At 44.1% G+C, this 26,642-nt stretch overlaps 1 protein-coding gene across 7 annotated transcripts in view; it reads left to right on the top strand.

The window, feature by feature from the left end:
* itpr1b (inositol 1,4,5-trisphosphate receptor, type 1b) overlaps window positions 1–26,642 on the top strand; it is a 206,723-nt gene that overhangs the window by 28,830 nt on the left and 151,251 nt on the right. For 5 of the 7 annotated variants that reach the window (XM_015959905.3, XM_054748785.2, XM_015959910.3 and 2 more), the window contains exons 4-13: window positions 13,822–13,937; window positions 14,005–14,091; window positions 17,735–17,893; window positions 20,820–20,918; window positions 21,039–21,122; window positions 21,269–21,415; window positions 21,550–21,654; window positions 21,948–21,992; window positions 22,077–22,106; window positions 23,292–23,446. In XM_015959905.3, coding sequence (XP_015815391.3) covers window positions 13,822–13,937; window positions 14,005–14,091; window positions 17,735–17,893; window positions 20,820–20,918; window positions 21,039–21,122; window positions 21,269–21,415; window positions 21,550–21,654; window positions 21,948–21,992; window positions 22,077–22,106; window positions 23,292–23,446 — 1,027 coding nt within the window. The remainder of the gene's footprint in view (window positions 1–13,821; window positions 13,938–14,004; window positions 14,092–17,734; window positions 17,894–20,819; window positions 20,919–21,038; window positions 21,123–21,268; window positions 21,416–21,549; window positions 21,655–21,947; window positions 21,993–22,076; window positions 22,107–23,291; window positions 23,447–26,642) is intronic. The other 2 variants (XM_054748811.2, XM_015959911.3) reach the window with 1 other exon arrangement.

Here is a 26,642-nt window from a genome sequence, read left to right as displayed (position 1 = left end):
TCTGCAATATCTTCTGGCCAGCCTCTAAAAGGGGCGTTTTGGTTTGTAAACGGGAATGTCCCTCTATAACGGGAACGCCCCCTTCTTCTTATTCACTGCTGAAATGTTACTTCACCTCCGATGTTTCAAAATAAGATTTTCTCTGCTCATCTATCTGTTCTCCATCATTTTTAATAGTTATTGATCATCTGTGCTCACCCTGCCCTTTCATTTTGTGTTGCTGGTTTGACGTGAGCGCGCTCCATGCTCTCCGAACTTGAACCTGCGTTTAAGTCCCGCTTCCTGCTTTATCCAAAGTTTGTTTAAATGTTGAACTCAAAACAGGAGACTGTCAATAATACAGAACACAGACTTTTTCTCTTCTACCTCGGACTGTCTCTCATGAGAAGCGCACCCGAAACACCGCAGCTAGACAGGAAGAAGCCAGTGGCTTTTCAAAATACAATAAAATTTTAACGTGTCATGATATTTAAATTAATTTCAAACTACATTTATGGTTGGTATAGGTGTGCAAACACAGGCTATATATTTCATGCTTTACATTGTTTTACAATAGTGTAACGGGTTATGATTTGTTATGGTTGGACTTTTATGTTGAAGGGGATGTTCTTGGCCGGTGTCGGTACAGGATCTGCTCGGGTGCAGGATCGGCTCGGGGTCCTTCGACTGCCGATGACGTCACATTACTGCAACCAGGGGCGGCGTTAGGCCCGGCTACTTGGGCTCAAGCCCCGAATCTTTAATGAAAAGCCTCGGATATCAAACGTGGAAGTAACATGCAGTACCAAAGTCCAACAGAGAGGGAGCTGCTGGCAGTAGTTTGTATACAGCCTGCCTGAGCCTCCACCACTGAGGAAGAAGCCCTTCAGCAGCCGGCTTCTTCTACACTCTCTGCCTGAAACGCATGTGTGAAGATGGACATGAGGACGTTTTTTTTAGACCAAAAGTACCGCAGCAGAACCCCAGCTTTGATGAGACTGGTGTTGACTCAGGTTTGTGAGTCTTATTTGAAAATATTTGTTGTGCTGCTGGTTTGCCTAAAGTTAGCTTACTATCAGGTAAAGTTGTTGGAGAAAGAAAGGGAATATTTACTATCATCTCACACTAAACACTAACAGGAACAATACTCTGCCCTGAATATGCTTAATATGTAGCTTCAGATTAAAAATTATGTGGTGACATATGTGACAAATATATATGATGTTGACTAGTGCGTGTCACGTGTGTGTGTGTGTGTGTGCGCGCGTGTGTGTGTCAAGCCCCGGATCTTCTTCAGTCCTTAATCCGCCCCTGACTGCAACTCTACTCGGCTTTCACACATACGTTTTGGAAATACATCAGCAGTTTTGTTAAGGAATTCTTGTTTGTTAATACCTAAATGTTTTCTTTATAATTGTAATTTGTTAATAAAACACCATATTATCTTTGTTTTGTAAAGAATGTGAAACTGCATAAAACCAACATCGGACTGACAAAAAATAGAACAGTTCTTATATATGAAGCCATATATGATTGTATTAATGTGGAGTTCGTCTGTATATTCCCTTAGTTGTTATCTAAATACATTCTTTGACTCAAAATATTGCTTGGTGTCTTTCAGTAAAGTTCTTATGTTTTATTTTTGCCCCATTTCATCAACATCAAGAGCTTTTGAGGGTCACCGTTTATCATTTGCTTATATTTTACATTTCCTTTAGAAATTCAAACATATTTTGCAAAAAGTGTTGATTTTTGGACTACAGGACTACAACCGCTAAGACTACGACCGCAAATTTGTTCTGACCAGTCAGAATCATAACGTGATAACGTCACTTCCGTTAGCTTCATTTTCAGCCAATCAACTACTTTGATGTCATCGGCAGTCAAAGGACCCCGAACCGATCCTGTACCGACACTGGTTGTGTGGAGAGTTCCGGTTCGATTGTTTAGAAAGCGAAAACAAGATAGTTTGAACGAAGATGGTTAACGCTGTTTTTCCTGGAGTTAAGACGTGGGCTGCGGCCAACAGTAATCCGGAATAAAGATCCAAAACAGAAAGAAAAAGTTGGAGTCATTACAATATCACAGTATTAATTAAAAATTCAACAAAATTACTTTGCTCTGGCGGTGCGACACAATGAATTAGTGTAGACTTTTATTTTGACAAACATAGCAGAGGAAAATAACATATTTTGATGCCCATTCTGATTGGTTAGTGAGAAGCTACAGTAACCCCCATTAAGGCGTCTCTGCAGCCCAAGCAGAAATGTCCCACGGCTGGCTGGACCCTGCTCAGTGTTCGAGGCCTTCTGGTTTTAAACCAACCAATCAGCAAGCAGCCTATTAGCATATTCATGTCCTGGCCAAGTGTGAGGTGTAAACTGCGCTTTTCACAGCGAGGCTGATTTAGAGGGTTTAGAATGGCTTGGCTTCTGGGACAGATGAAAGCCAAAAGATAATTTCTTATGCTTCTTAGAGATTCAAAGCAGTATTTTCGATTGCTGATAAACTGCATTATTTGTCCTCTTTAATAATTTCAAGGCTGTTGCTCCTGAAAATGTATATAATTTGCTCGCAAACAAGTAGTAGGTACCCCAAAATGGCGTTTTGTAGTTCTAGCATGTTGAAGGTTGTATTGCAGCTACAACTTCAGTCCTTTGTGTATGTGGTCTAATTACCTAAAGATGTGTAATGAGTAATTACAGATCTAGTATTTTTCTTTAGAAAATCTGTGATGTCCATCATCAAAGATTCAGGTGATGTTTGAAAACACCAGAACTAAATAGGTTTATTTCTCTTGTCCTTACAATGAACCCGATATAGAGAGTGAGTTAACGTTTGGAACACAGCCCAAGGCAGATTACAAAGCCTATTATTATGTCTACAGAAGGGTGGGACTCAAGACGAAGTCTACCCGCCACACCTCTAGCCCAAACTTATCATCTGGTTAAAAAGATGAAACAAAAACTGTGCAAACATGGTAAAATTACAACGCTTGAGTAAGTGTATTGCTCTCTGTCAATAAGTCACAACGTCCTGTAGAACCAGTCTCATTTTTTCAGCCAAAGTATAAAAATGGAACTGTAACCTAGTAAGAATAAACAGGACAGCTTTAATACCACAGTGCTCCTCTTCTTCCAATTTGATTCAGTTCAGTTTATTTAATGGCATCATTTCACAATATGAGTCATCTCCAGGCGTATTACAAGGTAAACATTCAAGTTGAACATTTTGGTGCACTGAATTCAATTCATTATTCCAATTAAGTAAGTGTTTCTATTGAAATGTGTTGGCCAAGTTACTTTAAGTTACTTCACTTCTCAAAATGTAGCTGAGTTACGCTACCTTTGGCAAAATTTCATTTCCTTCCCTTGCTTGAAAAATTGTTCCAAAATGAAAGTTGAACCCACATCTTGTTTATCTGTGGATTCAATGCCGTTCGGCGAGTCTCAAATAAAGATTTGGCCATCTTACTGTAAAAAATATACCAGTAATGTAAAAAAGAAACTCTAAATAAACTATGTTCACTTCCAAAATCAAACCCGGGTCTTCTGCACGAGAATCCGATGTCTTACTAGGTGAGCTAAAGCTCCAGTGATGTCATCTTTATCTGTAATATTTATATCCGTGATGACAGCTGAAACAACATTCAAAGAATGGTTCGAAGCGAAAATGGCTATTTTGTTGCTAATTTGCAGGAAATATCTAGAAGAAAGTTCTACAGAAAGTAGCTAAGGGTCCTCAGAAATGTAGCTAGCTTTCTCACTAGGCGTTAGGAACAGCGACAAAGTGAAACTGCCTCTCTCTCTGCTGCTAAAGCTACTGATGGCAAATGCTTCGGGCGATGCCTGAGCGTGAACGCGCATGAAGCAGCCTGCTCGACCCGAGCAGCTCTCTTTTTCTGTGATTTTACAGAAAAACAGGCAATCACAGTAAAAATGCCAGGGCTCATTCTACAGGACCAGGGCATTGCAGGAGAATGTATGAAGAAGACATTTATTTATTTCTATACATGTTTTGACTGTCAAACTTCCATAATGCCCCTTTAATAATTTGCAGCATGAACATGTACTCCAGGTTACCTGTAATTGCTGCTGAACCAAGTTTATTGACTAATTTGATTAGTCTACATACATTGACTACATACTACATACATTGGGGAGTTAACATTTTTTCATGAATACGTCAACGGATATAATTTTATTTGTGCTTACTAATATTGTAACGACTAATGTATTGCAGTAGTTTTTCAAAGTAATTAGGCTGGCATGCCATCCTATATATGTGAATTTATAGTCTGATTAGAACCATAGACAGATGTCAGTTGTGGGACTGACTCTGTGGTTGTCTTTCAAACTGTCTCTGCATGCTATTTTACAATGACCACGACATTCTCACTGCTGCAAAATTAATTAATTTATTTTATTTAACCATTATTTAACCAGATGAGCTGATTGAGAACTCATTCTCATTTACAACAACAATCTGGCCAATAGGCAGCAGCAACAGACACATAGTTAGCTTTATATTAAAGAAAAACGGGTGAGATAAAAACAAACAAGGTAAAAATGAGATAAAACAGTTAGACATAAAGACAAAGGACTGTTCTCATATATAATATGTACAAGTAATCAAAACAGACTTAAAACAGTCTTTCAATACTCAGAAGCAGGCACATTCATCAGAAACTATTGATTGCAATGAATTATTGAGGTAGATAATGGAATGTAGGTAGTGAGCTTCAGGGATTTTTGCAGCTCATTCAAGTCATTGGAAGCAACAAACTGGAAGGAGGTGCAAGCTTTGGGAATAACCATAATGATTAAGTTACTAGAATGTAAATTGTGCTGGTTGTTGGAAGTGATGAGTAGTGAGCAAATATATGACGGTGTTCTTGCGATGATTGTTTTGTATTTGAACTGATACCAATGTAACAACCTGCAGGAATGGAGTGATGGCCAGTTAACGAGCGAGCACATATCACAATGATCAGTAGTGAAAGGGGCACCAGTGACTAAACAGATTGCATCGAGTTTATGAAGAAGTCTTTTGGAAGCAGTCCTATAAATGATGTCACCGTAATCTAAGATGGGAAGGATTGTCATTTTGACCAAGGTTTGCTTTGCAGATTGAGTAAAGGATGACTTGTTGTGGTATAGAAACCCAATTCTTGACTTTAGAAAGTAATGAATTAATGTGTCAAATGAAAGTGCTGTCAAGCCAGATACCCAAACACTTATAAGAACTGATAAGTTGTAGTTCTGTACCATCCAGGGAAACAACACTAGGGTGGCAAGTTAATCGCGATAGGTTTGGGTTGAAGATCATGAACTTTGTTTTACTCGTGTTTAAATGAAGATGAAGGTTGGAGAAGGCATGTTGAAGACAATTAAAGTTGTGCTACAAGGAGAACAAAGCTGCACTCAAGGAAGAACTGTATATAAATGTATATGAGAAATGTCACCAGCATGAATAATATTATTACTATAGTTTGTGAATAAGGTTGGGCCCCGTATCAACCCTTGAGGAACACCCATAGGTAGAGGCAGAGGAGCAGATTGGTAACCCTCTGTTCTAACTGTTTGCGTACAGTATAAGATATAACTTCTAAACCATGCCACAGATGCCTGAGAAAGTCCTACATGTTTGAGCCTGCTAAGTAAGATGTTATGGTCTACAGCAGGGATTCCCTAAGTGTGGGGGTGCGCGAGCTGCCGCTAGGGGGTGCATGAGGTGAAAAGTGTAATGGCTGTGGAGCTCAGAGAAGTCTGTCAAAAGTCACCAATAGCGTAGCCAGAAACTTATTAGTGGGTGGGCCTAAGAAAAAGTAAGTGGGCCCAATAAATGCAATTGAAAACAAGTATATTTTGCGTGTGTGTGTGTGTGTGTGTGTGTGTGTGTGTGTGTGTGTGTGTGTGTGTGTGTGTGTGTGTGTGTGTGTGTGTGTGTGTGTGTGTGTGTGTGTGTGTGTGTGTGTGTCCTCTGCATGTGCCCTAGCTTCATAATAATGATGCGCACCAAGCTTCAGCACTCTGACCTGCGCACGCTGTCAATAGCAAGATAGGTTCCGTATTTGATCATTTTTAACGATGTTGGAGAAATCTGAAGGTGGTGAGTCATTCTGGCAGATTGTAATAAGCACCCTGTCTCCAAGGCTGGATTAACCATATGGGCAACTGGGCAATTGCCCAGGGCCCACGAACTCTAAAGGGCCCAGGGCAGCAAAGGCACGAGCAAAATACTGTAGGCCTATCTGTAATCTCCCGCTTTATGCTTTTATGCTGTTATAAAGTGCTTAATAAATAAAGTTGACTTGACTTGACTTTACTTTACATTAAACTAGAGTGACCGTACATCCGGTTTTCCCTGGACATGTCCACTTTTCACTCTCTGTTCGGGGCGTCCAGACTGGGGGTTCTTGTTTTGATGAAAATATCCGGCTTTTCATCCAGGAGCAGGGATCGAATTATGGGGGAGCTGGATATCCTACACATCCAGGGGAGCCAGAAAAAGTTTTCTACCTATATTACATCATTTATGGGCTCTTTTGAGCAGAGAGCACAGAGAGCGGCACAGCGCTGTGTTGTTGCGCAGCGCTCCAGGCAGCTGCTTCCAGCGCACGGTCCATTCTCAAAGTGGCACAACCAAAAATCTATAATTAGCACACGATCGTTCATGTCCGCACATGTTCTCTATTTTCTGTCTTATTTGTGCCTGAAGCGCTCTGCTACTGCGGAGCTCTTCACCTGTGCTGCGGTGATTTCACCTCACTGACGCAGCATCGACACGCCTCTCCGCTTTGTGGTCAGGAGATCCCTTTGATCTGCTCAAAAGTAATTGATGAGGTGAAAAAGTAACCCCAAAATTCCACTATCTCCGCTCCGCCCCGCCCCGCTTTCCGCTGCCACTCTCTTCCGAACTCAAATTATACTATACCTGCTCTACAACAGCTCCGCTCCAGTGCGGAGACCTGAGGTGCGCAAACAGGCATGCGCGGGATTTTTGAGATCTTGCGATACAGTCCGAGCAATAAACACTGAAGTTAGATCCAAACACCCGTTGTGTGGGAGAAGCATCGAAATGAACTGTTTAATCTGCCTATCATTTGTGTTGAGAGATCAGCAGATGTTTGGATCAACAAAGTGTGACTGCTGTGATAGTAGAAACTGTGTTTATGACTCCTTTTTGTGCATTTAAAGTTCAACCGCCATTGATAGTTGTTAAAAGTTGTTAAACCTGTGCATATGAAACAAAAAACGCTTTTTATTTATCGATTTATTGTGAAATAACGGAAAATTTGCTTGCACCCTTTCCTGTTGGGCGGTTGTGACTTCTGTCCATTGACTGCGGAGGTGCTCCGGCGTCCGGCAAAAATAGAAACGATCCTATTTTTGCCGGAAGGCGGAACGGCCCGCACGGCCGCAGTAGTGGAATAGCTCTGATTGACTACAACGGGACCATTTTTGCTGCGGAGTTCGTGCCGGAGCGGAGCACAGCGGAGCGGAGACAGTGGAATTTTGGGGTAAGAATCCAGACATCAGTTTTTCTGGAGAGTTTAGAGGAGGTGCCCGCAAGGGACACACTCGGTGGGGTATATGCTCGATTCCTGGAAAGAATGGAGGATCCTATGCCTCTCCCAGTTGTCCATTGAGGATGTCGAAAATGTGTGGATGTTTGGCCTGATGATCACTGGATTTCTTCTGATTGGAGTGGGAGGATATCTGGTTTTCTGGAAATTTGGGAAGACGGGAGCGATTGGAGGGCGATCTGCACCCACGGAACGCACCGTTCATGTGGGGACCTTACAGACTGGGACGTTACTCGAGGTGAATCATAAGCTGGACAGCGTTCTAGCTGCGTTACCGGTATTAGTGCGCAAAATGTATGTCATCTCCGAGAGGGTCACCGGACGGTGTGGAGATGTTTAAAACCTGAATTGGCTTCACTGGATGACTTGAATGATCAGTTACAGACTTGAAGGCAGAGAGGAAAATTATCTCTGCCTGACCCAAACAAAGTCTTGTTATCCGAATCTGACTACATGGCAGCCTTGTGAATGCTAACAACAAACCCCCACGAAGGAATGCAGACAGATGCTGTGAAAACCCGACCTACCCCCCCGCTTTCGGATTGGTGGACTTCAGCCTGGCGAGGTCATCAACCTGCAGGTGTCAATGTGCTCTGCGCTCCTCCCAAGATCTCCCTCCCACCTGTGGCTACAGTGGATGAGCGCCATACAGGGCTGCTCTCACTGGGGAAACAGGATCCCAGCCGCCCACCACCCCCCCACCCCGCCACCAGCCACCCCCCCGCCTTCCTCTCGGTGTCTCATGTTGTGAACTGTTGATGTTCGTGCTTATATGTTTGAGGCATTTTTTTGCATAGTAAAGCTACGACCTGCCGGGAGTAACTCTGCAATGCCTTTTTTTCCCTCCCCCAACTTATCCTCATGTAATCCCCCCCCCCCCCCCCTCGTCTCGTCTCTCTCGTCTTCCTCCGCTTATCCGGGTCCGGGTTGCGGGGGCAGCATCCCAACTAGGGAGCTCCAGGCCGTCCTCTCCCCGGCCTTGTCCACCAGCTCCTCCGGCAGGACCCCAAGGCGTTCCCGGACCAGATTGGAGATGTAACCTCTCCAACGTGTCCTGGGTCGACCCGGGGGCCTTCTGCCGGCAGGACATGCCCGAAACACCTCCCCGGGGAGGCGTCCAGGAGGCATCCTGACCAGATGCCCAAACCACCTCAACTGGCTCCTTTCGATCCGGAGGAGCAGCGGTTCTACTCCGAGTCCCTCCCGAATGTCCGAGCTCCTCACCCTATCTCTAAGGCTGAGCCCGGCCACCCTACGGAGGAAACTCATTTCGGCCGCTTGTATCCGCGATCTCGTTCTTTCGGTCATTACCCAGAGCTCATGACCATAGGTGAGGATTGGGATGTAGATCGACCGGTAAATCGAGAGCCTGGCTTTCTGGCTCAGCTCCCTCTTCCCCACGACAGATCGGCTCAGCGTCCGCATCACTGCAGACGCCGAACCAATCCGCCTGTCGATCTCCCGATCCCTCCTACCCTCACTCGTGAACAAGACCCCGAGATACTTAAACTCCTCCACTTGAGGTAGGACCTCTCCCCCGACCCGGAGGTGGCAAGCCACCCTTTTCCGGTCGAGAACCATGGTCTCAGATTTGGAGGTGCTGATCCTCATCCCAGCCGCTTCACATTCGGCCGCGAACCTACCCAGCAAGAGCTGAAGGTCAGAGCTGGATGAAGCTAGGAGGACCACATCATCCGCAAAAAGCAGAGACGAGATTCTCCTGCCACCAAACTCGACACACTCCACACCACGGCTGCGTCTAGAAATTCTGTCCATAAAAGTGATGAACAGAACCGGTGACAAAGGGCAGCCCTGGCGGAGTCCAACCCTCACTGGGAACAGGTCCGACTTACTACCGGCTATGCGGACCAAACTCACGCTCCTCTGGTAAAGGGACTGAATGGCCCTTAACAGAAAGCCACCCACCCCATACTCCTGGAGCGTCCCCCACAGGGTGCCCCTGGGGACACGGTCATAAGCCTTCTCCAAATCCACAAAGCACATGTGGATTGGTTGGGCAAACTCCCATGCCCCCTCCATCACCCTTGCAAGGGTATAGAGCTGGTCCACAGTTCCACGGCCAGGACGAAAACCACATTGCTCCTCCTCAATCTGAGATTCAACTATCGATCGGACCCTCCTCTCCAGTACCTTGGAGTAGACCTTTCCAGGGAGGCTGAGGAGTGTGATCCCCCTATAGTTGGAACACACCCTCAGGTCACCCTTCTTAAAGATGGGGACCACCACCCCGGTCTGCCACTCCCTAGGAACTGCCCCCGATGACCACGCAATGTTGTAGAGACGTGTCAACCATGACAGCCCTACAACATCCATAGCCTTGAGATACCCAGGACGAACCTCATCCGCCCCCGGGGCTCCGCCGCTGTGTAGTTGTTTGACTACCTCAGCAACTTCTGCCCCCGAGATCGGACAGTCCATCCCCAGGCCTCCCAGCTCTGGTTCCTCCTCGGAATGCGCATTGGTGGGAGTGAGGAGCTCCTCAAAGTATTCCTTCCACCGTCCGACTATAGCCTCAGTTGACGTCAGCAGCTCCCCATCCCCACTGTAAACAGTGTGAGCGAGTTGCTGCCTTCCTCTCCTGAGGCGTCGGACAGTTTGCCAGAACCTCTTTGGAGCCGATCGATAGTCTTTCTCCATGGCCTCACCAAACTCCTCCCACGCCCGAGATTTTGCCTCGGCAACTGCCACTGCTGCACCCCGCTTGGCTATCCGGTACCTGTCTGCTGCCTCCGGAGACCCACAGACCAGCCACGCCCTGTAGGCCTCCTTCTTCAGCCTGACGGCTCCCCGAACCTCTGGTGTCCACCAGCGGGTACGGGGGTTGCCACCACGACTGGCACCGGCCACCTTACGACCACAGCTAGCAACAGCCGCCTCGACAATCGCAGAGTGGAACAAGGCCCACTCGGACTCAATGTCCCCCACTGCTCTCGGGATGTGGTCAAAGCTCTGCCGGAGGTGGGAGTTGAAGACCGTCTTGACAGGTTCTTCTGCCAGGCGTTCCCAGCAGACCCTCACTATGCGTTTGGGTCTGCCAGGTCTACGCGGCATGTTCCCTTGCCATCTGATCCAACTCACCACCAGGTGGTGATCAGTTGACAGCTCCGCCCCTCTCTTCACTCGGGTGTCCAAAACATACGGCCGCAGGTCAGATGATACGACTACAAAATCTATCATCGACCTGTGACCTAGGCAGCCCTGGTACCAAGTGTACCGGTGGGCATCCTTATGTTCGAACATGGTGTTCGTTATGGCCAAACTGCGGCTTGCACAGAAGTCCAATAACAAAACACCGCTCGAGTTCTGATCAGGTGGGCCGTTCCTCCCAATCACACCCCTCCAGGTCAAGCTGTCATTGCCCACGTGAGCATTGAAGTCCCCCAGCAGGACAATGGAGTCCCCTGATGGAGCACTATCTAGCACTCGTCCCAGGGACTCCAAAAAGGGTGGGTACTCTGAACTGATATTTGGCCCATAAGCACAAACAACAGTCAGGACCCGTTCCCCGACCCGAAGGCGCAAGGAAGCTACCCTCTTGTCCCCCGGGGTAAACCCCAACACACAGGCAGAGAGTCTCGGGGCTAACAAAAAGCCAACCCCAGCCCTCCGCCTCTCACCCGGAGCAACTCCAGCAAAGTAGAGTGTCCAACCCCTCTCCAGGTCTCGGGTTCCAGAGCCAATGCAATGTGTTGAGGTGAGTCCGACTATATCTAGCCGGTACCGCTCAACCTCTGCCACAAGCTCCGGCTCCTTCCCCGCCAGCGAGGTGACGTTCCATGTCCCAAAAACTAGTTTTCTTGTCCGGGGATTGGACCGCCAAGGCTCCCGCCTTGGTCTGCCACCCGATTCACATTGCACCGGACCCTTCATGTTCCTCCTGCGGGTGGTGGGTCCACAGTTGGACGAGCCCATGTATCCGGTTCGGGCTGGGCCCGGCCGGGCCCCATGGGCGAAAGCCCGGCCACCAGGCACTAGCTCACGGGCCCCAACCCCAGGCCTGGCTCCAGGGTGGGACCCCGGTAACCCTCCGGGCCGGGTACTCCGACTCTTTGTTTTAACCGCCATGAAAGATCCTTCGAACCGTTCTTTGTCTCACCCTTCACCTAAGACCAATTTGTCATGGGAGACCCTACCAGGGGCACTAAGTGCCCCAGACAACATAGCTCCTAGGATCATTAGGGCACTCAAACTCCTCCACCACGATAAGGTGACGGTTCAAGGAGGAGCTCATGTAATCCCCTTTCATCTAATTGAAATGAGCGCCGTTATGGCTGCTCTCGTGGTCTGCCTGTATCTGTTCTGTCTACATTTGTGTGTGTAACCTTGGTCAGGCTGTGCTGCGGAGTCAAGTTCCTATGCTCTGGGTCGCTGGAGCGCTGGCAATAAAGCTTTTTCTGATTCTGATGCAGGAAGATCAGACAGACAGGACAGGAAAACAGTTAAATAAAAACAAGAAAACAAAGCAAAGTGTTGAAAAGTAAAATGTAGGTAGATTTATCTCCATTACACGTTTTTACCTGTATAAAACAATAAGTTACACACATGTCATATTTATACATCTGATACAATTCAGATCACCTTCAAAACTCAGTCACACACCCAGGGCCGTTTCAAGACATTTTGGGGGCCAAGGCAAAATGACCCCACCCACCCCACCCCCTCATAACTGGGCTCCCCAGTAGCCTCTGTGTAATTCATACCCTCTCCAGGAGTATTAGTTATACAGTGTTTGTAAAAGCCCCTCAGACATCGCTGACATGTTATCAGATGAAAAACTAAATTATCATATAGCCATGCCCTGATGTGGGGCTGGGGGGTGCGTCGACATGGTCGGGACATAGATGGGGGTGCGCGGCTAAATAAGTTTGGGAACCACTGGTCTACAGAGTCAAAGGCTTTAGCCAAGTCAGCAAACACAGCTGCACAATGTTCCTTATTGTCAATGGCACATATGATGTCATTTAGCACTTTAAGCATTGCAGAGACACATCAATGGCCAGTTCTAAAGCCATACTGCATGGGGGTAAGAATACTGCTGGATTCCATTTCATTTCAATGACTTTAGAGAGGCAAGGCAAGATAGAGATAGGCCTATAACAACTTAGGTCCGAATGAGTAATGGATGCAAATTTCCAGTCCTGCGTGAATGCACCTATTTGTATGGACAGATTAAATAGATGGATGATGGGTGCAGCAATAACATGTGCTGCTATGATCAGAAAGAAAGGGTCAAGGGTATCCAGTCTGGCTGATTTATGAAGATCTTACCTGAGTAACTCCTCAAGTAACAGATTCCTGCAGTCAGCATGTTAGTTGCATGCTCCTTCAAAGGTTGCGACATCTGTAGCATTGTGCTGTATTGATCCAACTGCACATTTCAGGGTGGCCTTTTATTGTGGGCAGTCTTGAGGCACACCTGTACGTTATTCATGCTGTCTAATCAGCCCCTTGATATGCCACACCTGTGAGGATGGATGGATTATCTTGGCAAAGAAAAAGTTCTCACTATCACACATGTAGACAGATTTCAAAACTGTATTTGAGAGTCATGGGTGTTTTGTGTATGTAGAAAAAGTTTCAGATGTTTGAGTTCAGCTCATGAAAAGTGGGAGCAAAAACAAAAGTGTTGCGTTTATATTTTTGTTCAGTGTAAATAAAGGACTTAAGTACCTCTATCTACTCTTGACTCAAAGAAAAGCCAAAATCTAAATAGTACAAAGTTTATGCCAAAGCCATTTCAAATGAGCCGCCGCCATCTTAGTTGTTTCACTCAGTTGCAATAACATCCTGCCCACCAAACCTATTGAGTGCTGTGATTGGCCCACCAAAGTGAACAAAAGACTGTTCAGGCCTGCTGAGGCTCCTATGAAGCGTGGCTAGGTCGACCTGCAGAGCAAAATGTGTTTGCCTTCTGCTACAGTCTGTCTAGATTTCTAGGTTAGTGCCATATACCTCCGTTACTCCCAACATTGATGCTTTCCTGAAAGTCTGAAAGTATATTAGCAGTCTTTTGTTAATCTACATAGTAGTTTCAATAAATCATTTGTTGTTTATTTTATTTTTGATCATTGAGATATAATTTGTCAGGAAAAATAGGATTCTGCCTACAAATAATCTTCTTCAGTGAAACATTGATATTGTTAGCAGAGTTTATATAAGCTGTCTGGGGTGGGATGACTAGAGGACCAGCATTTACCCCCACAACTTCTTTGTGTTGTGCTTTTCTTCTGCAGATTGCCTCTTCAAACTGTGTCCAATGAACAGATACTCGGCACAGAAACAGTTCTGGAAAGCTGCCAAACCAGGAGGCAACAGCACCACTGATACCGTCCTCCTGAACAAACTCCATGTAAGAATAACTCATAAATTATGTGGGAAAATATCTGTAACATTTCTGTCTTCTGCTGTCTTGTTAGCATGCTGCTGACCTGGAGAAGAAGCAGAATGAGTCTGAAAACCGAAAGCTGCTGGGGACAGTCATCCAGTATGGAAATGTAATCCAGGTAAGTTGGACCTATGAGATAAGGGGCCTCGTGTAACAGCACTGCAGTACTGTTCAGCAACACTGTGTGCTTGATAATACAGCCCATAATTCTGTTCTAATCAGTGAAGTTTTAAATAATTGGCACAGCATAGAGATGTGATGTAAAGGCGACTGTTTGAAAGCCTTAACCCGCTTTGTTCATGAAGGTGTTATCATGTAAGCGTTCATTAGAAGCAAGGGAACAAATCATTTGCCTTTTTATAATGATTTAATAGTCTCATGTGGAAAAAAATCCCTCATGTTTAATCATGAATTTAAGCTGTTGTGGCAAATCTGCAAACAAGCTAGGTTTTGAATGCCAACACAACCACAAAACATTCACCCCTCACCTCGGGTATCTTCCCTGAGACGCGATGGAACTGGATACCCGTGATGCTGAAGTAAACGAGAGAGCGCTAACACCAGTCACTATTTTCTAGGTCTAAACGTCTTTTGTTGTCCGTGACTTCAAATGTTGTTTTTCATTTTGGGACTGTGGTAGTTTGTTGTAAAGTTGAAGTGGTAGCAGCCGGCTGTCTCTCCTTTTCTGATATTATTGAGTGAAGAATCTCTCACACCATTGGTGTTCTGTTGCTAAATACACACAAGTGTGTAATGAGTGGAGAACCCAGGGAAGTGCAGCGGGTTTCACGAGACTGACAACCAGAGGGTTTAATATTTGCTTTTGGTCCGAAACGTGTTATTGGCTGTGGTTTTTATGCAAGTGCAAGAGAACCACTTCATTATTTAACGTTTTTCTTGAATCTCCACAACATATTTTTATAGATATACTATGTGAGAATGTTGTCAAGAGGCATGAAAACATGTTTTATTTCAGAATTCAAAAATCACTTCAGTAGAACCTGTAACAACACGAGGTAGGCTCAAGAGCCCAAACAGCAAAACATTTTGCCTCTGTCTGAAGAAATTCAGAGCTAGACGACTGAGATCAACATCTAAAATTCTGCAGGACTCACTTGGGTTTGGATTGTGGTCATGAGTTACACGGCCGAAACCTCCGCTGACCAAAATAGCCTGGTCTCCCATTTGCACAAAGCATATTTTGACAATCCCCATGTATTTAGGGGAATCCTTCTGTGAGATTATCTTGAAGGGGTGTGTGCTCCTTCACCTAGAGTCAAACTAATGCTAAAACAGTAAAAGGTCCAGCAGACAAAGAGTTTGGACTTTCTGGAAGGTGTGTGCCCCGTTTCATCTGAAGTAAAGCTAACACTACATGTCAGGAAACCAACATCCTGTCAACAAATGTAACAAACAGATGCACAAGGATTTCCGCAACTGCGTCTGATAGAAATTAACGTAATTTAACAATTCTCTGCAAGTGAAATAAAGCAATTCTGTTTTCTTTAGATGCAAGTCAGGGGACAGTCAAAAGTCAGGGACAGGTCAAACCAAACTCCTAGATTTTTGATTCTGTCAGTGTTACTTGACGGCAGAAGATAAATGACCAAGATTTTGACTAATCAGGGGAGCCATGCTTTCTGGGGCAATGATCAGACATTCAGTCTTTTCAGAGTTTAACTGAAGGAAGTTGTCTTCTAGCCAGCTGGTGATCGCTTATAGACACTCTAGTAACTCAGACAGTATATAAAACTCAGAATCCCTAAAGGAGCAGAATGTCATCTGCATTTATTTGAGAAGAGATAAATAGGCTAATAGAAGTTAACCATTAGCAATAATGACTTCACAACATGCCAGATCAGGTTCAAGCTTGTGTTATTTGCGGAGATAAAACTTCAATGTTGCATTTATTACCCAAGAAAGAAGAACAAACAAGGGTAGCCAAAAAGTTCTGTTGGTGTTAACCAATCAGAAGAGAAGTTGGTATATCCAAACAATCTTCTATCCCCTGAAAACAGAGCAAAAGAGCACTATTTTTTACTAGAAGTGACTCACAAGGTATGAAAAAGTAAGGGAGTAAGACCTTTAATTAATGAAGTCTTCATTTTGTGTTTACTCAGGTTATCTTTGTCTGAAACTGACATTTATTTGCTGTTGTCAAACACAAAGTGACCAAAAAAAAGCAAAAATTTGTGAGAATTGTGTGAATTCATTCAACCAATCTACATGTTTTGTGGATTTGGAGAAGGCAATCAACTGCGTCCCTCAGGAGGCCCAGTGGGGGGTACTTTGGGGAGTATGGGGCACCAGGCCGTCTGATACGGGTTGTTAGGTCCTTGTATGATGGGTCAGAGCTTGGTACGCATTGCCGGCAGTAAGTCGGGCTCGTTCCCAGTGAGAGTTGGACTCCGCCAAGGCTGCCCTTTTTCATTCATTCTGTTCATAACTTTTATGGACAGAATTCCTAGGCACAGCCAGTGTGTTGAGGGGATCTGTTTTGGTGGCCTAAATATTGAGTTCCTGCTTTTTGCAGATGATGTAGTCCTGTTGGCTTCATCAGAACGTGATCTCTGGCTTTTGCTGGACCGGTTTGTCGTCAAGTGTGAAGCAGCTGGGGTGAGAATCAGCTCCTCTAAATTCGAGACCATGGTCTTGAATCGGATAAGGGTAGAATGCCTTCTCTGGGTCAGGGATGAGGTCCTGCCCCAAGTGGAGGAGTTTATCTTGGGGTCTTGTTCACTAGTGAGGGAAAAATGGAGAACAGGATCAACAGGTGGATTGGTACTGCGTCTGCAGTGATGCAGGCGTTGTACTGATCTCGATTTACTGGTCGATCTACGTTCCTACCCTTACCTCTGGTCATGAGCTTTGGGTAGTGACCGACAGAATGAGATCGCGGATACAAGCGGCCAAATTGACTTTTCTCTGCAGGGTGGCTGGGCTCTCCTTTAGAGATAGGATGAGAAGCTCAGTCATCCGGGAGGGGCTCAGAGTAGAGTGCGCGGGGTGCGCGATATTTACTCATGACAAAATAACATGAGGTGATCAGTTAACAATGTAATGTACCGTAACTTGTATGCTCCACAGAAACACAACTCGGCTGAATAACGTTGGTGTTGCTGGCTCAGTTTATATCTTTTTGTCAGACGCTGCACCAGGAAATGGCTACAGGCAGTGAAACACAAGGCAAAAAACTCTGGAGCAATCTGTGACTCCGCCCCTTAGCCAATCAGCGGCCAGAATCATGATGCCAGCTTGGCTAAGCCTTGCCAGGTACCTCAACGGAGCAGGGACTAAAAATAGGGGAGAAAGTAGGAAAATACTAAACCGTGCCGTTAGGAACAGCGGTCGGGCCGAGCTGCATCAGTCCGAGTTGCTCTGAGTAGTGTTCCTGGAAAAAAAGGCTTATGTTTCTCAGCTGGCTAGGGAACGCCTTGGGATTTCCCCAGAGGAGCTGGCCCAAGTGGCTGGAGAGAGGGATGTAAGGGCCTCTCTGCTTATTCTGCTGCCCCCACAACCCGACTCGGTGGACAAAAATGAATGGATGGATGTTTTGTGGAGTTTCACAGTATAATAGCTGATCTATTGACATGTTTAAAGAAACCAACATTTCCAGGACAGGTGATCTTTTTGAAAATGTTTCATTTAATCTGGCTGTACCAGATTTTCCTCATTCTGTATGCATGCACCTCCACTTCTGCCTGAAAAGCAGTTGTTGGGTATTTTGCAACTATGTGACACACTTTCTGTTTTGTCAACAGCTGCTACACTTGAAAAGCAATAAATACCTGACTGTGAACAAGCGTCTACCCGCGCTCTTGGAGAAGAATGCCATGAGAGTGACTCTGGACTTGGCGGGAAATGAGGGATCCTGGTTCTACATCCAGCCCTTCTACAAGCTGAGATCCCTGGGAGACAGTGTGGGTAGAACGCGGTGTGGGATTAAAGCTAATTATGCCTAGGAGAAGTGAAGCTTAGATTTTCAAAACAGCATTCGCCCATACAGTCACTACGTCTGAGCTCAAGTTTTTAACATGTTCCATTTTCCAAATTTGAAGAATGTTGACCACCAATTATCTGTCTTCATTTAAACCAATTTGTCTTGTTGTTGGACAAGTAGTCAAGTTAAAGTCAAAATTAAATTCATGTTAGTTGTCACACACACTGATGTGTGTGCGAAATTTGTTATCCGCATTTGACCCATCCCCTGGGGGAGTGGTGAGCTGCAGACACAGCCGCGCTCGTGAACCATTTGGTGGTTTAACCCCCCAATGCAACCTCTTAATGCTGAGTGTCAAGCAGGGAGGCATTGGGTCCCATTTATTTCTAAGTCTTTGGTATGACCCAACCAGGAATCGAACCCTGATCTCCCAGTCTCAGGGCGGACACTCTACCACTAGACCACTGAGCTGGTTAGTCGAGTTGTCTTGCCATTATTGGACAATATTACAAAGTCAACAAATTAAATGACATGGGGCCTCATTTCTGAAATTCACTCAGAAAATGTGTGCAGCTTCACTGTTGTGCACACGCATTCTAGTGATGGGGACACTGGCAGCATATGCGGTGAGATGGCTAATGGTGAGTTTAAGCCACATTTTCAGACTTGTATGCACACACACACACACACACACACACACACACACACACACACACACCACACACACACACACACTCACACACACACACACACACACACACACACACACACACCGGTCCGCCCTCATGCCGTCTTTAAACTGAGATTAAGATTGAAAATCTGTTGCATTCAGGGATCATATCAGTATGTCCATACAGCAGCAAATGTTCATACACGAGTGAGTGAGGGGAGTCTGATTTGGCTGGTGATGAGCTTCTGTGTTATCCACAGAAGGTTTTGGCCCTGTGCCGTTTGTGCAGTGCCACTTGTACGCCTTCTGTTTATTTATGCTGTCACAACTCTACCTCACCCACAAGAGCCTCGATTTTAGTCTCGGGGAAGCTGCTTTTTTCTTGACCTCTCAGTTGCCTTCATCACCTGTGAAATTCCACAGATCAGCTGTTTTATTTATATGGAAAATGTGCATAAAGATCTTAGGTGTGTTCTTGCTGTGTCTTTCTAAATCCATGCTTTCGTTCTTTTTTTAAACACAAACAGTTTTGTTTACCTGTTTGTAGCTACGGTTTCGCCGACGGCTGCCGGCTTCTTCAGGCTGACGCTGATGGTGGCGCGTCACTTCCTTCTCCGTTTATCTGCGGGCAGCAGAGGACGTTGTCGCCCTCTACTGCCCGCTCTCCCCTCTCCGACGATGCAGTCCCATGCGTGGTCCAGCGTGTAAACTCCGTCGTCCCTGTTCATGGTCCCACATCCACGTCTCCTTATCTCGATTGCTTCCTTGATCCATCTTTTGTATTTTTGTTGTTCGGTGGTTATGATCCGTGTGCTGTCCCAGTCCATTATATGGTTTTCTCTTAAGCAATGATCTGTTACGGCTGAGAAAACCATATAATGGACTGGGACAGCACACGGATCATAACCACCGAACAACAAAAATACAAAAGATGGATCAAGGAAGCAATCGAGATAAGGAGACGTGGATGTGGGACCATGAACAGGGACGACGGAGTTTACACGCTGGACCACGCATGGGACTGCATCGTCGGAGAGGGGAGAGCGGGCAGTAGAGGGCGACAACGTCCTCTGCTGCCCGCAGATAAACGGAGAAGGAAGTGACGCGCCACCATCAGCGTCAGCCTGAAGAAGCCGGCAGCCGTCGGCGAAACTGTAGCTACAGACAGGTAAACAAAACTGTTTCTGTGTTTAAAAAAAGAACGAAAGCATGGATGTGCATAAAGATACTTTGCACTGACATACAGTATATATGGCTGGGTACCTTTGAATTTTTTTACACCAGTATTTTAACAGTACAGTTAATTGAACTATACTTTTTTAGTGTATATTTTTAAGAGAAAATAAGTGCACATAAATGTTTTTTGGCTTAATATTCATGTTTTTTAAATTAGTAGACATCCAATAAATCACACAGGCCAATTTATTAGCACATCCCTACAGCATCACTGATTTATTTTCTTCAGAGTTCACCAGGAATGAACAAAAACTTAACACTTTCTGTATTTTTTTTGTTTCTTTATTAGAAATCTGCCACTGGTCATTTAGATGGGATGTTATAAAACACTTAATATTTGCACAGAAATTCCCTTTGATAAAAATGACCTTGATTAAAAAAAAGACAACATAATATTACCAAAATGCTTGCCTGTTTTATTTGATCTGAACCTGAAAATCTGCTGACTCAGTGACAACACTGCGGCTGCTCAAGCAGCCATTTCTGATTGTGACTCATGATTGAGTTAAGCTGGCTAAGTGGCTAATGAAGTTAGACTTAATTAATCCATTTGATATGATTTGCCCGCTGCATTTGATCCCTTCTCTAAAGGACCAGGAGGTAGTTTCATTTTAGAGCACACTAGTTTGTGTTTATTCTCTGAGAACATGATGGGGTTCTGTTGAGGAGTAAATATTTGTTTCAGTTCCTATTAGATATATTACCGCTAAGGTTATCTTATGGTGGAAAGTTGTTGAGAAGCATTAAAGTTTTATTACATTAAAATACAATTTTTATTAATGGTTGTTTCTGCTTTGTGCTTTTCTGCCTGTTCCATCATGCTTAAAACAGTGTTGGCTCCCTCTAGTGCTCATGTGAAGAATAGCATCATTAATGTAAACCCAGACTGTTGGTATTTGTTGGGTTTTAGCAAATTAAAGGACGTTTGCTTCCCAGTTGGCAAGTGTTTCATTTTGGAAATGATTAGCATCCTGTTGTTGTGCACTTGTTGCCTCTGCAGGTGGTGATTGGTGACAAAGTTGTCCTTAATCCAGTAAATGCAGGACAGCCTCTTCATGCCAGCAGCCATCAGCTCGTGGACAACCCAGGTTGCAATGAGGTGACTAATGTTTTATAAAGTTGTTTTATTAAAATAATGTTGAGAATTAGTCCAAAGTTGACATTTAAACTCCATCTTACACATGTTTAAAATGTTCACTTGGTTTGTTTTTTCTTTCAGGTTAATTCGGTGAATTGCAACACAAGTTGGAAGGTTGTTCTGTTCATGAAATGGAGCGACAACAAGGAGACGATACTCAAAGGGGTTGGTACCAGAGCGGCTTTTTCTAATGTTTCTATGCATCTTCACTGATCGGAAATGAAAACCACTGATCAGAATGTTATCTTGAATGTCATGAAATAGTCTTCTTCGTAATTTTTGTCCTTGCATTGATTTGGGCGTGACTGCAGGGTGACGTCGTTCGGTTGTTCCATGCAGAGCAGGAAAAGTTTCTTACTTGCGACGACCACAGGAAGAAGCAGTATGTGTTCCTTCGAACCACTGGCCGGCAATCTGCAACTTCAGCCACAAGCAGCAAAGCATTATGGGAAGTGGAGGTTAGTGCACCATGTTCTAAAAAAGAAAAACCTACATTTATTTGTCTATGTTGTTTCTATAAACAATTTTTACTCAGAAGCGCAGTGATCCAGCCATGAAGCAGAGGTTTATAAGATCTCTTGCTTGTTAACAGGTGGTCCACCATGATCCATGCAGAGGAGGGGCAGGCTACTGGAACAGCCTGTTTAGGTTCAAACATTTGGCCACAGGCTGTTACCTGGCTGCAGAGGTGGGTGAGGTGTGTGCCACTGTATTCACCTTATTTCATATTCCTCCTATTTGTCCTGTTCTTGTTTCTAAAGGATGCTGCAAGCTGATGGCTTAGTCTCACATCTGATTTTCCACATTCACAATTTAGCAAATTCAGTTAAGGCTATGCTGTAAAGAAACACCCCCCACCCTGTAGAGTTCTTTTATTTTTGTAGAAGAGATCTGTAAGAGGTAAAGACTGCTTTACATGACTGTGTCTGGCAGTGTGGTAGCACTTTAAAGTGCCTGATGCTGAGGACCGGGTGTCTCTGGGTTTTCTAGGTGAATCCAGACTACGAGGAGGAGAATGCTGAACAGCGATCTGCTGTAAGTTAGCTTAAGCTCTCCCTCTGTCAGTGCTCTGTGCTTCTCCTCTGAACTCATCTTCTGGGTCTTCGCTTTCTGCTATAGGTGGTGGACTTTACACCCTTTAATTTCCAGGTATTGTCATAATTTAATGAGCTTCAGTAGCTTAGCTATAATTTAGTTTTTGTAAATGAAGTATATTATGTTGCGGTACTACAAAATCAATTTATCGTTATGTTGGTGGGGGCATCGGATAACCACAGGGTGTCACTGTTCTACCTTATTTAACCCATTTTAAACCTACAAGGCTAAATTACTCATCAGAAATTAGACATTTTTTAAATGTTTATTGCATAATGATATATATTCAAAACACAACTTATTTTTTTACCTTTATTAAGTAGGTATCTAATTAACAAATGACAATAGCACTTGCAACCTGTAGTAATTAGATTTTTCTAGTATAGGCTAGCGAGCATGTTTAAAGCTTCTTTCCGGAGTATTTCTCTTATCCAATGGCACCATCTAGTGGCTGACAAGCGTATCACACAAAACCGCTGCTCCTTTGTTTTTTTAATATGGCAACTTCACGTTTCTGTTTATAAATGTGTTTCTGTAGCCGACAAACAGAGCTAAAACGCGTTGTTTTACGAGTATTATTCTCATGTCATGCTGTGCTTTCATATATTTATATTTTAGAGACTTTCTTGTCCGTGAAAAGTTCATCAACTCTCCATCAGCCGAGGTATTCCTTAAATGCGAAGCGTCTAAGCGGCAGTCTAACGCTTTTGGTTAGTTCTGGTCGGCGCTCAGTTTCCTGTTGCACGGAGCTCTGCCGGGCAGGGGGCGTGCTTAGCAAAAAAAAAAAAAAGACTTATTGCTTATATTATATCACAGTACATGATAAGATAATCACTTTTACGGATTTCTGACAAATCATACATGATTTCTGAAAGAGGAAAACTCCGGAAAGCAGCTTTAACACTGCAGATTATTTGAGGATTATACTAATCCTGTTAAAGAGGTAGAGATGTTATAAAAGTTAGAAAAAAGTTTCAACATTGTAGAGTTTTAATTAAGCCATACATGTTTTTGATCATGGATTAAAAACACATTTTAATCATAAGATTGGAGCGTAATGCTTTTGAGAGATAAATGTTTTATTTTGTAAAACTTTCTTTTAGACTGAATATTAAATCTTGAATTCTGTTTCAGTGACGACCAGCTTTTAGGGACTTTTTTGTGCATATTTGCACATATTCTAGTTTGCCTTTTGCGGCTTTTTGTTAGAAGTTGCTCAGCGAATTTCTTCTCTTCCAGCTGGATGGAGATAATGAAGCGCCTCGAGGCCGCCTCCGAGCTCCCCAGGAGAAAATCATGTACACTCTGTCGCCTGTTCCTGATGGTATGGATCTCTCCTCCATCTTTGAGCTGGACCCCACCACTCTGAGAGGAGGGGACTCCATGGTGCCCAGGTAAGACATATACATACTGAAATATTTAAAGGTTTTGGTGTCGTCCACTTGTTATCTCAGCAACTGAGATGATAAAAATAAATAAAGCAAGGGTTGAAGAGCAGCAGCAGGAACGTTGAAAAATTTGGGGGAACTGTTTTGACAAATGACAAACATCTAAACCCAACACTGGTTTATCAAAAAGACCACAGTGATGTCATCACGGCAAGACTTCAGAGTGTGACTTCAGTCACCTTGTGAGTTCTGTTCGGGGAATTTCTGAACAATTTGGTTTCTGAGGTAATGAAATGTGTTCATTTGTGGTAACAAGAACCAGTTCTAACCAGATGTTTTCAGTCACTCTTTGGCTGTTTTAATTACACAAATTATTTATTAAAAAGACTGTAGTGGGAGATTCAGTTTGTTTTTCAACTTACAAATAAGCATTTGACACCTGAGTGTGTGTTTGCACTGCCCATCAAAATCTCACCATTGAAGTAGTATTAAAGGGACTTTACGGAGTTTTGAATTTTTATGCTCGCGATTGCCCCCTCAGGCCAAAAGCGTAAGGGCAGCTTCAATAGTATCCTCGTACATGAGGCGTGCATGCTGTACGTGCACACTCCTTAACGAAAATAACAGCTGAGACAGTCCCGTGCATGTGTATGTGGCCCGGAGGACAGAGAACAGGAGAACACGCAGCTAATTAATTAAATAATTTGGTTCTGTACCTTTCTCTTCAGCACAGCAGACAAAGGTTTATGATGGGTCAGTCCCCCTGCATGCTCAGATCATGCCCTTCCCTTGCTTGAAAAATTGTTCCAAAATGGAAGTTGAACCCACATCTTTTTTATCTGTGAATTCAATGCCGTTCGGCGAGTCTCAAATAAAAATTTGGGCATCTTACTGTAAAAAAAAATACCATTAATGTTAAAAAGAAACTCAAAATAAACTATGTTCACATCCAGAATCGAACCTGGGTCATTTGCACGGCAGTCCAACACCTTACTAGGTGAGCTAAAGCGCCAGTGATGTCTTTTGTATCTGTAACATTTATATCCTTGATGACAGCTGAAACAACGTTCAAAGAACGGTTCGGAGCGAAAATGGCTATTTTGTTGCTAATTTGCAGGAAATATCTAGAAGAAAGTAGCTAAGGGTCCTCAGAAATGTAGCTAGGTTCATCTCTAGGCGTTAGGAACAGCGACAAAGTCGCTGAGTTGGCACAACCTCACTCTTTGCTGCTAAAGCTACTGATAGCAAATGCTACGGGCCATGCTTGAGTGTCAACGCGCATGAAGCAGCCTGCTCGACCCGAGCAGCTCTCTTTTTCTGTGATTTTACAGAAAAACAGGCAATCACAGTAAAAATGCCAGGGCTCATTCTACAGGACCAGGGCATTGCAGGAGAATGTATGAAGAAGGCATTTATTATTTCTATACATGTTTTGGCTGTCAAACTTCCATAATGCCCCTTTAAGGAAGTAATCGTCTGGTGTGAAAACTCAAATAAAACCAGAGATTACGTAAGCCCTCTCTGTACCAACCTCCCTCGTTATCTGGCAGAAACCTTCAATCACAAAATCTTACCTTGGTTTTCTGTTTAAAGAGAGAATGTGCAATTTTTACCATTCATTTCTGGAAATATCCATCAAAATGTTGTTGAAAATGAAATAAATAATGCCCAGTTGTTGAAAAATATTGGCGGGTTTGTAGCATACTGTATAACCATGAAAATCAGATCTAAAATACATGGGAGCAGGTCTAAGTCTCTGGGCGACGCCATATTAGATGCCGTGTTTCCTTCGACGGGAGCCCATGAGGACAAAGTGCATTAACGGATTTGTTACAAAAGGTTACAAAACGTTCACCCTTCTTAACTGTTGTTGCTTTACACATGTGGGCGACGGTGGCACAGGAGCTAAGTGCTCTCCCTGTGATCGGAAGGTTGCAGGTTTGAGCCACGAACAGTCTGACGCTGTCGTTGTGTTCTTGGGCAAGATACCTAACTAGGGCTGGGCGATATGACGATTTTAGACCGTTTTACGATCTACACATCTGATGGTCTGTCATATTTGAGAGACCTTTTTATCACGATTCACAGCTCTGCTGTTGAATTTGTGCCTCTGAATGAAAAGGGAACTTACCTCAGGCGAATGACACGCCTTTGTTTGACCCTTAACCAATCAGAGTGAGTCATAGTAATATATTAGTGCCCCGCTTGTTTTCACCTGTGTGTGAACATGGCTTTGGCCGCGGCTGAGCGACAGCGAGGTTTTCGTTCCGAAGAGGAACGCCTCGTCTGTTATATGGAACTGGTTTGGTTTTTCACCAGATGACAAAGAGCAGCGAAACGTCATTTGCAAGGAGAGCATCAAGGCAAGTGATGGCAACACCACAAACGTGTTTAATCACTTGAAAAGAAGGCATCCCAGACAATACAATGAGAGCCAGCTGGCAGCTAAAGCTAAAAAGCCTGCGGCTGCAGCGGCTAGTGCTTCTTCCAGGCAGCAACCGCTAACAGAAACACTCACAAAACTCACTCCTTACGACAGAGACAGCAGACGATGGAACAGCGTGACAGATGCAGTGACGTACCACTTGGTTAAAGATTTGTGTCCCGTGCGAACAGTAGGAACATGATAAAAACATTGGATCCGCGCTACGAGTTTTCCATCCGCAAGTATTTTTCGAACACCGCCATTCCACGCATGTACGCTTAATGCAACGTGAGCGTTGCAGAAAATATTCAGAATGTGCAGTTTTTTGCTACCACAAGCGATCTCTGGTCCAGCCGCACATCAGAGCCGTATTTGAGCTTAACTATCCACTACATGAGCAACTGGGAGCTGCATAGTATTTTGAACAAGTTAATGTTTGCACAATACGTTTGCAATTGACATGTTTGCACTTTAAATATGTTTAAGATTTTAATTTATGTTAAGTTACTTGAAAAACGAGAAAAAAAGATTTTTGTAATTGTTTCTCTCAGGGCTTTTATCATCTCTATTGTGAGTTTAAAATATAAGTGTGTGAGCACTGTGTTGATTATCCTTAATATGAATAAATGTTTGTTTATTCAATGTTTCTCTTCTTTAATACGCAATTGAAGTTATGCTATTCATGGATAAAAAATCGTGATAAAATCGAAATTGTGATAAAATATTGGAAAAATCGTGATATTCTATTTTTGCCATATCGCCCAGCCCTATACCTAA

The sequence above is a fragment of the Nothobranchius furzeri genome, chromosome 3 (genome assembly GCF_043380555.1).
Source record: "Nothobranchius furzeri strain GRZ-AD chromosome 3, NfurGRZ-RIMD1, whole genome shotgun sequence".
NCBI lineage: Eukaryota > Metazoa > Chordata > Actinopteri > Cyprinodontiformes > Nothobranchiidae > Nothobranchius > Nothobranchius furzeri.
The sequence above is the reverse complement of the archived record's forward strand: the minus strand, read 5'-3'. Positions and strand labels throughout refer to the sequence as shown.